General features: G+C 49.6%; 1 protein-coding gene across 1 annotated transcript; it reads left to right on the plus strand.

The window, feature by feature from the left end:
• The first annotated feature begins 5602 nt into the window (after positions 1-5602).
• TACR2 (tachykinin receptor 2) lies at positions 5603-11699 on the plus strand. Its single transcript, XM_026054923.1, has 4 exons — positions 5603-6059; positions 8834-9028; positions 10705-10861; positions 11462-11699. Exons 1-4 carry the CDS (start codon positions 5656-5658, stop codon positions 11660-11662), a joined length of 957 nt encoding a protein of 318 aa, XP_025910708.1. The 5' UTR covers positions 5603-5655; the 3' UTR covers positions 11663-11699.
• Positions 11700-12324: the final 625 nt, after the last annotated feature.

Here is a 12324-nt window from a genome sequence, read left to right on the forward strand (position 1 = left end):
AAGTAAAAAGTTGTGCCTGCTTGATAACAGTATGCTCTGCTCAATGTGCTGAATGTTTCCTCTCTCTATATATATTAAAAATATGAATATAATATATAATATGAAGATTTAGTATTTATTCTTTAATTAAATGTTCTAATCGTGATCCATTACAAAAAGACAAGGATGACAACTACACCGTCTCTGCACCAGAATCCCCAGAGAATTATCTAGTCCCTGGCATCTTTTACCAACCTTGGGCACCTGAATTGGGGATATTCRCCGCTTAGCAAATATCCCAGAACAGCATCGACAGCAGTGAAGAATTTGAATATTCTCAGTATCCCATAAATCAAAGTCCCATAAAACAGCAAAAGTATATTCCAGGTGTTAAAAATGCCAAAAAATTAAGAAAGACAATACTAATTATTTAAATTCCACAGCCAAATTCTRCTCCTATTTTTGCTAATAAAAACCTAAGGATTCAATGAGACTATGCTACCACCACTGAAAAAAAATAATTGCACCACTGATATTCGCCGCTAATGAGATCCGCTTTGCTAAACCAGAAGAATGCAGAATTTGGAGGGCGCAGAAAACTATGCAACATACTTCAAACAATGCACTGTGTGTTCGGACCGCGGACGGGCCACGAAACGACACCCGCTGCAGGAACAAAATGCCATCGGCCCCCAGCCTCCCCCCTTGCAAGAGCCGCCGCCGTGCCCGCCGCGCTCTCCCAAAGGGCAAACCATCTTCCCGGCGCCTCGGCGAAACTGAAGCCGTCAGGCGCGAACAAGGCCAGAATGCCGAAAATCCAGAGCAAACGATTGCAAGCAGTAAATAAAATTCTTCTGCTCTTTGAAAGGCGTTTTGTTCTCGGCAGACGCGCGCAGAAGCGCTTGAGAACTGCCTTTTTTCGGTTACTAGATGCGCTCCTACATCCCACCGGGAATTGCCCCCAGTGCCAGAAGGGAGCGGGGAGCATAGCTATCTGTGTAAACGTAATTAATTCAATTTAAGAAAGAGTCCTCAGAACGCAAAACAGCAGAACTAAATCACCGCCCCAGCAATATGCCTAAGAAGTGGTGTCCGAAACATGGGTCAGGCAGCAAGCAAGGCACGTGTTTGAAGTTGCAAACATTTACAGCACTGTTTAACCAAAAGCTCAAAAAATGAATTCCCCTATATACCGCCTAACCGGTTTCCCAGGGCGCAGGCTTCATTTTTCCAGCTGCTAAAAACATTACCTGCCCACCTCCACCAGAGAGAGGGAAAGCAAAATATTTTGCATATASATCGATTTTCTCTGCCAGATTCTGACCTCTTCACGTCGCTTTCTGCCAGAACCAGTTGGTCGATAAATACCTAACGATGCCATGAAGCTACACCCCGAGAGTGACAGGCGGTGAGGCAGCCGGGCCATTAACACCGCAAGTACCACCCGATTGCAAAATCCCGGTGTACTTTCACGCACGAGGAAAGCACTCCCTGGGAGGAAGTGTCTCTTCCCTCCTCCTCCTCCCACGCGGGTACACTTGAAGCATTAGGTACAGGCAGAAAACAGGCAGAACACACCCCTGCTTGGGAACACCYGCCCGGCAGCCAGGGGACCAGAAAAAGTTCTTTTAATCCCCAAATTGCCTTGAGAGACGGCAGCCGAGGGCCCCATAAACAGCCCGCCACACTCTAGCACGTACAGCCACACACTACAGGCGCACACCCGCGGTCGGCACACACACCCAGCCCCACCACCACCACTTCTCACATGTACACCCCGCACACCCTCGCTGGGCCACCTCTCCCCACGGGCACTCACAACCCCCTGCGCACACCCGCACACAGACACCCGCACACGATACCCCTGGCACACTAACAACCTGCAACTAACAACAGTCTCAAGGCTGCTCTCTGGTCCTCGCTCACCCCCCCCACACATGCACACCCTGCAAACTCACAACCCTCGGATGCACACACCCCACACGCACGCACCCCCTGCAAACTCCCCACCCCCACGCAGGTGCACACACTCACAACCCCGGCACGCTCACCTGTTGCGCACACCCCACGCACACCTGTACACGCACAGCCCGCTCACCCAGAAGGCGGTGCAGTAGGCGATGAGGGTGAACTTGAGGCAGAGGTAGGAGAAGTGCCTGCAGTACCGCGCCTGCTCCGCGTCCCCCGGCGCCATCCTCCGCCCGCCACCGCCGCCCCCCGCCCGCCCCGGCACCTGCCGCCGCTGCCGCCTCCCGCTGCCTGCCGCTGCCGCCTGCCGCTGCCGCCGGGGGCGGAGCTCGCGCGGCACCGCCCCGCTTCCGTCGCAGCGCCGGGGAGGGCGGCGAGCAGCGCTGGAAGCTCCTGATCCAGCAACAGTCACCAAACCCCCCCCTTTTTTTTTTCTTCTTTTTTCTTTTTTTTTTGTATTTTTTAAGCATAAAAATAATGTTCACGGCTGACTGCACTGTAGGAAGCCCCCTTGCTTTTGCGGGCCTTCGCTTCTGGGAAGCGTCCCCGCCGGCGACACAGTCGCTCTCCCCCGTTTGCATTCCCGACAATAAAGCATAACGCAATGCTTCCAGGCCCTTGTCCCCGAAAACAGTGGCGGCTCCAGTTTTCAGATGCGTTCTCGCAGGGTTTCTGCGGCACACGGTTATCCCGCACCTGTGCATTAACACCGCTGGCCCCACGCCAGGGCTTTAGGCAGGAATGGCCAAGCGACTGCTCAGGCCAGCCTAGAAAACAGCCTGGAAACCACGCTGCGTATAATGCAAGTACTCCAATGTTAAAGTCTACCGCACACTGGTAACACCTTATAGACATCAGTCAAACACCCAGGCAAAGTTCTTCCTGCTAAAGCCAGGTCCAATGTGCACAACGATTAAAGTCTCTGCGATTACCCTTGCATTATTTTTCCAAAACATAAAACAGGCATTGTTCACCCTTTATGACTTTCCAGAGCCACATCTTCTGTTTGCATCTCTCAGCCCGCGAGCTGGTGCGTCAGCGCGGTCACGCTCGGCCTCCAACAATCTTGCCCTTAATAGAAAGGGCAAACAAACCAGCCAAACCCAACACCCCCCTCGCAGATAGCGCTTTTTCCCAGTGCATCTCCGAACATGTTTCGGGGGGGGGGGGGGGGTTGCACCACAGGCATAGGCGAGCGTGACTTTTGGGAGGAATTTGGAGCCCGCCTTCGCACAAATTGCTCTGGTTTGCAAGGCGGAAGGCCAAGAGCCCCCGCTCGGCAGCTGGCAGGCCTCCAGGCCCATAACCTAGTCGGTGCACAACCAGCAAATGCATGCAAGGCGTGGGTGCCTATACGGGAAAGCGAGTCCCCAGTGACTCGGATGAGGAAATGTTGACACAAGGGTGGCTGCGCTTCGATTAATGCCTGCTTAACACACACCAGTTACCAGGGCACACGGGTCCGAGGAAGGTTATGGGGCTTCCCAGGAGGCACAGGCGCCCTCCTGACCATCTTCGAAGCCAAAGTCATCCAAGTGGTTCTCATTCCACCATYGAAACATCAAAAAGAGTGCAGCTCTTTTTCTAAGCACTTGTTTCACTTGTTTATATTTTTTTTTTCTGTGACGGAGATTCAGAAAGCACTTCATCTTTGCTGTCTCTGAAAAACATCTGGAGGCGTTTGCTCATATTCTCTTTGGAATTTGGAGAGACTCAAGTGAGCCACAGAGACAATCTGAAGAACAGTATTAAGCCGTTGAGCCCATATTGCAAAACAGATGAAAAGCCCTCCTGCACTGTATACAGAAAGTTGAAGGTTCATAAGCTATTTAATGAGGCGTCCRTGGAAGACCTTCAAGAGCAGCTTGAAATGGCTTAGCAATCCATTTGAGAAGAGACCTGATTTTTTTTTTTTTTTTTGGTCATTTCCGGGTAAGGAAGCGAGTGGGATTACCTGAGGCAAAGTCCACCATGAGGAGAAGGAGATATTAATCATTGTACTGCAGGCATTTATTTCTATCGAACAACTCTTTAGGAATACCGCATCAGAGAAGGGCTGCTTTGAAGAGCTGCTGGGTTAGGCGATGGGTGAACCAGCAGCTGCCTTCAGAAGTCAGTGCAGCGAGGGAAGACACCAAGCTGAACCTGTCCAGATGGCCCCACCAGTGAAAAGGGCCCTAAACTGACAAATCTGCTCTATTACAGAGGAGCTGGGCATGGCTGGACCTCCAGGAGCTACAAGAGCTGGAAAGCTATCGCCATCCCGGCACCGCATGCCCAGRGCGAGTTTTTCCTTAGCATTACGAAGCAGGAGCCTTCCGAGTCCTGAAAACTGCTTTTAATATCTGCAAGCGGGTTTTAACATCAGCATCGAGCAGAGCAGGCATGGGGCCAATGCCAAGTACTCTTTGAAATCTCAGCCTCGACGTGCTGTTTAGGTTTTATGTAGTTTATCCAAAAGATGACAGTGAGAAAGAAACCTGTCCTCGGAGCAGGGACGAGAGCCAGGGCTTCCCCTTTGCTAGGTGCACCACGTCCTCCTCCTTCTCCTCTCCCCCCCGCGTGTGCAAAGCCAGCGGTTTTCTGCAAACAGCTTTGGCAGCGCAGGTAAAGAAACACCAGGATCGACCCCGGGTGCCGGCTTTCTGCTGAAGCCTCACTGGAAATCCCAGCTCAGGTCCGGCCTTGACAAATGCCGCAGCACTGATTGGCGGCCCTTCCAGCACCGAAAGCACAGTCACTCAAATGAATTAAATCATATCAAACCTGCTAAATACAGCTGGTGGAGTTATATTATGCTGGGCACTCACCGTAAGTAAATGCAACATGCTATTAAAAACGCTGGCAAACCTCCGCGTAGTTGCAGAGAGCAAGACCGCCTTGCTGCAGTTGTGGCAAATATATTTTCTCTTTTGCTACAAGAGACCCCACAAAGCCCGAGAGCGCTCTAGAAACACAAGGATTGCATTTATGCCTATAAATCCCGGTAGCAGCACAGCCATTTCAGAGATTATTTCCAAAACAAAAGCGGGGGGAAGAGGGGGAGTTTTAAGCACCACTTTGCCGCATTACATTTGATGTCAAATTGGTTGTTTAGTTTCTGCCTGCGAGAGACTCCACCTCCTTCCCAAGTCCCCTAAACCCTGTAGAAAATCCATCCCAGTCCGGCTGCTGCCTCGCGCTTAGCAGTCATGCAGGCGGAGATGATAACGCATCCTTCGTCCCACCACCAAGTCCAGACACCCAGTGCTTTGGAAAATCCCTGGCACAAAGCAGAAGGATTTCCACTCGGATTAAAATGCTTTATGGCTTGATACTTGCAGTTATATTTCCTTAGCCCTAAAGATAATCTAAAAGAAGAGACTGCCTGTTACTGACCTGGAAAACCCTCCACCCCTCTCTTTTTCCCCCCTTTCTTTCTTTTTTAGGGGAAAAGGAACTCAGAGGTTTGGGGGGTTGGTTTTGGTTTTGGTTGCTCTGCAAGCTAAGTGGAAGTGCCAGGCAGGGAGGCCCTTGCTGAGGAGCATCTTCCCTGGGCACGACACTGCATCCCTTGAGAAAGAGGGCAGGAGGACATCAGACATCGCATCCTGAGGTCTCTCCAGCAGCACCTGGTCACATACGTGGGGATTCGCAACGCCAGCGACTACCGCAAGCGAGCCAGCGGATGCCAGAAGACCCGATTTTGTGCCTGGCYGAAGAAAAAACATGAGCGCAATTTCCCTTTTAAACACTAGCAGCGTTTCCCCAGCGGACTCCCTCGAGGACAGCGGCAACTGGACGGCCGCAACCCAGTTCACCCAGCCCGGCTGGCAAATCGCGCTGTGGGCCATCACCTACTCCCTCGTAGTGGTCGTGTCGATGGTCGGCAACGTCACCGTCATCTGGATTATCCTCGCGCACAGCAGGATGAGGACTGCCACCAATTACTTCATTGTGAATTTGGCCCTTTCGGATCTGCTGATGTCTGCTTTCAACACCATCTTCAATTTTATCTACGCCAGCCACAACGTCTGGTATTTCGGCGAGGAATTCTGCAGGTTTCAGAACTGGTTCCCCATTACCGCAATGTTTGTGAGCATTTACTCCATGACAGCGATTGCTGCAGAGAGGTAAGAGCTGAATGGGAAAGACAATGTCTGAACAAATCTGCTGTAGGCTAAACAACCACCAAAAAAATCTATTGCAATACTTTGTGCAGTTGGGCCCCATCTACCCTGGCAGGTGCCTTACCCACAAAGCAGCAAATAGACTATGGGGTTAGATGCTGGTTATGAAATGAAAAGTAGATTCGTCTGCCTTATCCCTGGTCTGCATCATGCCCAAGTCCGCAACGAATGGAAGCGGCTTGAATTTTTTTGTTCCCATGTTACATATGTTTCCCATGCACACTTTTTCATTTTTTAAACCTTGAGAAGGTCCCATAATTTGGACAGAGCAGGAATTATGGGAATAGGCTGATTATACAAATGCTGAAAACATCAGAATCCACAATCCCACTTGCAAGTCCAGTGTAATCACAAACCAACAGAAACATGGGAAGCGGATCAGAAATGGCAGGGCTGGTTTCAATAATTTACATGAATGATTTATTCCGGGGGGGGGGGAAGTAATTACAGTGGTTTTGTTTGACTTTTGAGGCAATTTAGTATTTTCATAATACTCTCTTAGGATCTGCCAAGTGTCTCTTACTCAAGCTTAGATTTGTGGAGCCTGAATGTGTTTATGGTTCATTGTAAAGTAGAGTAACGCTTTTTTTTCCTATTTACTAGGAAATAGTCAAAAATCCACTGCAATTTCCTTTCTTATAGGCAGCAATGAAATATAAAAGTTTCTCCCAGCCCTCCTTGTGTTGCCTTGCCCTCCTGGGCAAGCACAACCCATCGTCCAGAAATACCTGGGGTTTCTTATCACGTCCCCTATCAGTCCTCTGTCGACTTTGCGGTTTCCTACCGGTTTCTGCCATTTCTTATCAAGCATGCATATCGGAGAAGGGCCCTTCCAGCTCCCTCGGGACCGATGCCAGCATCCCTCTGGAGCCATCTGAACAGCGTTGCTCAGTGAATCACCAGTGCGGCTTTCCCAGCTCGCTGCCGGCAGGGTCCTGGCCGATGCTCCCAGCCTCGGGAGCCCAGCGAGAGACAAATCAAACGAGATAGAGAGAGTAGCTGGCAAAGCGAAGCTCTGCCCTGCAACCCAGTGCCTACAGACACCTGAATTACAGATACGTCCGGGACTGACWTGCAGCCTCCAAAACACAGGCTACTTGCCACTGCAGTCACTAAAAGGTTTGCTGATAAGAAGAGAGCGCAACGATGTRCTCATTAGCCTGCAGTTGTCCAAATAAAAGCAAATCTCTATTTAGAAGTGACGGCATCTCAATTTTGAACCCCAAAACGTTTTTGCTAGTCCTGGCTTTAAATCACGGATTCTTGATAATAGTTATTTTACACATGTAGTCTGCCAAAAACAAACAAAAAAAACCACTCCATTTCAGCCTATCCTCGTGTCTCCCTACTCTCATTCCTTAGGGACTGTTGGGAAAGTACCTATAAAGTCAAAATCTCTCGAGTCACACAGCAAGGCTCAGAAAGAAAACTTGGCATCTCCCCGCAAACCATATTTAGCTGTTCTTCGCTTGACCTTAAAATAGACRCTGACACCGTCTCCTGGAAACCCGCAGCTTCCATTTATTGTTAGGCGAGCCAGTGTCCTCCTGGGCTCAGTTGTTTAACTGTGATAAAACAACGTCTGTTGAAGCAGTTTATYGCAAGGAAGGAAAACCACGGGAAATCTCACAAGATTGGGTTTTAGCAAACTATAATATCACCTACTGTAAGCTAAAGAAATGCAAGGCAGTGTAAAAATTYGACAGCTACCTAAGGCTCTGATACCTTGCAGTGCCGGGCTACGTACCGTGCCATGTGTCCGTGCCGCGTGTCCGTCCCATGCCCTTTCCCAGGCAGGTTTCTCTCCCAAAGGCCTGGCCAAGAGGCAGCACAGAATTTGTCAGATTTTCCACTCTGAAAACGGGGAGGCAATTGGCATTTTCCACTCTATTTTGCCTTCGAAAGAGCCATGAATACGAACGGCGTGACAAGAAATGYATAATTGATAAGTACTCCCTACGGTGCCGCGCATTTTTGCACAGTGAACTTAAAACCAGGCGGCCGCCGGGCTCGCAGTAACCCGATAGTCAGATGTGSCGCGAGGGCTCCCGACAGGTGGGGGACGAGGGGATGTGCCCTGCGCCACGAGCGCAAGCGCTAGAGCAGTTACAGGCAGAAGCGGGTGGCACACGTTTTCCACTGCTAAAATCAGTGGGGGAAAAAAATACAGAGTAAAGGATACATAAGACAGTGTTGCTGTGATAATATGGGGCATCAACGACTGACATAATTAGTGGGAACAGTGTGTTTAGGCACCTTGCATCGGTGCCACAGCAATACTATTTTCAGCCATCGGTATTATTTTAAGTACACAGTACCTGTTCATGGGAGAGGGGAGGGCCAGAAAACTGTGCTGGCCTTTTTCAAAGCTTTCCAGTTCTAGCTCAACCCGGGATTTCAGATAAACTAGTTTGAAAAATGAAGAAAGAAACATCAATGAAGAATTCAAAGCAAGGGGAAGACTTGCAAAGGAGCATATGAAGAAGGCACAGACGATTGCTTCCTCCCCACACYGAAAGCATCCATCCGCATGCGTTTAAGATACACTGCCTTAAGACTTGTAGTTGCTTCTCTTAAGAAAAGATTAGCTCCTTCCAATTACTTATAGCCCTTAAATAATGAAGCCTACCATATCATTTGACGAGTTTTTACTCTTGCTATATTATTTGTATGGTTTATTGACRCAACAGTAAAAGCACAACCCACCTGTCTTGCAGGTATGTGGCTATAATTCACCCCTTTCAGCCCAGGCTTTCTGCRGGAAGCACCAGAGTCATCATAGGGATCATCTGGCTGGTGGCGTTTGGGCTCGCCTTCCCGCAGTGCTTCTACGCCGAGATCATGATGGATAACGGGACGACCAAGTGCGTCGTCATCTGGCCGGATGACACTGGGTGGAAGCACCAGCTCACGTAAGACCTTCTCRGGGGTGCGCGAGAGAAACGAGAAAAGTGCAGGTTCATGTAGAAGTTAACCGTGAAATTCATGTCTCCTCCAAAGTGTTGGCTACAGGCTGTACTGGGAGAGAGAGAAGGGGAAAACTGGGGGGAAACACGCAGCCAGAGGGGTGTGGGATGGGGGCAACCCACCTAAGCTCGGTTTAAGCCAGCCATGGAAAAAGTTGCCGTGTGTTCACACTCAGGCTAAAGACGGGTGACACACCACCCAGAACGGAGGGAGATCAAGTCACGTGAAGCCCCCCTCTGCAGCAGGGATTGGAAGAGGTTTCTCTCTGGGCCAGGGAACGGGTGCCACCACCCAGCTCACGTGGATTCAAGAGAAAGCTGAACGTGACGTCTCAAAATGAGCAGTAAATCCTAGTTCCAAAAATTCTGGATTCTCCTCTCCCTCCTTCAGGCAGGAAGAAGCTGGCGATTTTTAATGCCGAGAAGTGACACAAGTAGCTAAAAATTATGCTCTTCCTTGTGGGGGAAAGAGGACTGTGTTTCAAGCACCCTAAAGTTTTACAGACCTGCTTACCTGGGCACATCTCTGCCCTCCCGCGAGCTCCCAACCCTGCCGGCAATTTCCCCCCGCTCTTCGGGTGAGACTGCTCAGGCAGATCAAACAAAGTCTATCCTGCGTTTCGGGGATCTGCTGCGATTAATCGTTACGCCCTTGATACAAAGAGCAGGTTGAGAAGTCTATCACGCAAAACATATTTGTGTGAAGGAGTGATGGCAGAACTGCGGAAAAGGAACAAGTTGATTAACAAAAAGGAAACGATTCTTCAGAGCAAAACCAAGGGCTGAATCCCCCACGACCGTTCTTCACGGTGAACGCTTTTGCCCAGCTATCTGCACCACGGCTATTTTTCCCCTTCTCCTCCTCCATCTCTGACACACACAGCTGGATGCCTCCTACAGTTAGCTTTTACCAAAGTAACAGGTTTTCGCACCRATCTGTGCCAAGCTGCAGAAGCTTCGTGCAAGGGCCGAAACAGGAGATTCCCAGCGTGTGGGCAAAATCACCGCCTGTTGTCCCCGCAGGCTGGAAAGCTCGGTCCCAAATGCTTGATCCCGAACCCCTGGCTAAAGAGCAGCAGCTCCCAACCACACGAGGAATCTTGGATACGAAGGGACTGAACCTGTAAAAGCCTCACCAAAATAAAGTACCTTAACCAGAGGGTTTTTCCCCTGTCACAGGTTACCGCCGCAGGTAACCGCGCAGCGTTGTCAGCCGGAGAAGGACCACGTGCACCCAGCCTTCGGTGGTCACTGCCAGCAGCGTAATCCTCTGTTTTTCACAGTTTACATTAATTTGACATCTGCTGTAAAGCAAGCGAGCTGGTCGCTCCCTCCCCATAAACAGTGCTCGCTTAAAGTAATCGGAGCCGAGCGCGAGGGAAGCAGCAGCAGCCCGAGGGGTAACGTGGAAAGCTGGAGAGCGCCCGAGCTCGCGCACGGCCAGGGCAGCAGCGAGCAGCCCGTGTGGACGGGGGGCTGCACGGTTTAGCAAAATTTCTGCTTCTTCATGTTGTGGGGTTGAAGTCAATGGGAGCCAGACACATGCATCCAAAAGACGATTTCTGAAAGAGCTCTTCAAGCGACGTACTGACTGTGAAAACGTGCTTGTTTTTCTTTTTCAGGTATCACATTGCAGTGATCGTGTTGATTTACTTACTGCCTTTAATGGTGATGTTTGTTGCGTACAGCATTATAGGAGTTACTCTGTGGAGCAGCACAGTTCCAGGCAACCACGTTAATCGAATCCGCTACGAGCATCAAGTTAACGCCAAGAAAAAGGTTGGAAGTTATATTTAAAAATAATTCCCCTCAGTGCRCCAGCCCTTCTGGCTCCAGCACGGAGCTTGCATTAGATACAAAATCTTGCAGGATTGGGCAAGAAAGGGTGACGACATATTTTGGGCCAAGGGGTAAGGGGCATTGCCCAGCAAGTATGAAGAAAAACTAAGCCTCCAGGGAAGAAAGGTTCACAGCATCAGGGAGGAGACTAGTTTGCCCAGAAACCCTTAGAGAGCAAAGGGCAGTATCCAGCGAATCCACACATYACAGAATAAGCCAGGGAAAACCTCTCCACCACTGTCCAGAGCTTTTAATATAATAGCAGTTCCCATATTTCCCTGCTGAGTCTCTTTGACTTAGCTGCAAGCAGCTTTCTACAGAAAGCTCCCGTAGTCCACAGGGAAACATATGCTGCAACTCCCTCCCCGTTCTCAATTTCCACCCTCAGGACTGCTTTCTTTCAGCCCAGCTCTATACATCGCACGCAGCGCTTCAGGGGGGAAAAGCAAACACAAATCCAGCAGCATTTTCCACTCCCCCAGCAACCCGGCGCTCGTGCAGAGCCAAGGCGCGAGTAACACGCTGCTTTTGGTTTTCCAGTTTGTGAAGACGATGGTGGTAGTCGTGATCATTTTTGCTGTCTGCTGGCTGCCTTATCACATATACTTCATCCTGGGGAACTTCAAGGAAGACATCTATCAGCAGAAGTACATTCAGCAGGTTTACCTGGCCATCTTTCTGCTGGCCATGAGTTCGACGATGTACAATCCCATCATATACTGCTGCCTCAACCAAAGGTGAGCAGCACGCAAGGAAAAAGAAAATCTCAGTCTGCAAGGGCATGCATCTCTGGAGGAGAGGACAAGTGTGATTTTGGAATGATGCGCATGTTTCTGGGCCAGGTAGACAAGTTTATAGTCTACTAGTATGAGATTAGCCACACTTTTTTTTTTTTTTTTTTTAGCCCCGCTTCCAGCTGTCACTCCGACCCAAATCCTTTGATTTCAGTAGAAACCTTTTGTTTCCCACAGTCATTCAGAGACAGAACCAGGTCACACATTTGTTCTTTCTCAGTGCAGAGATGATGATCGTTTTACCATTTAATTTCTCTTCTTGCGTTTACAGGTTTCGTTCTGGCTTCAAATTAGCCTTCCGGTGGTGTCCGTGCATAAAAGCAACTGAGAAAGACAAACTGAAACTTACATCCCCGTCCCATTACCAGACGACCCACAGAAGGTTAAAAACATCAAGTTTCAGCACAGAAGCGCAATTCAATGAAAAGACATCATTTACCCTCACTCAGCTAACGCTCTGATTTTCTTCTCAAGCTTTAGGCTCTAAGTAGATTTTTACAAGATTAAAGCAGGGGTTTTTTTAAGCAGCTCTTTTCTACAGGACTTTTGTGCAAATGCCAGCAGCGTTGGAAGTAGTATAACGTAGCTCCAAACACCGCCCAGCCACGG

This window comes from Apteryx rowi, unplaced genomic scaffold, assembly GCF_003343035.1.
Source record: "Apteryx rowi isolate R43461 unplaced genomic scaffold, aptRow1 scaffold_974, whole genome shotgun sequence".
Taxonomy (NCBI): Eukaryota; Metazoa; Chordata; class Aves; order Apterygiformes; family Apterygidae; genus Apteryx; species Apteryx rowi.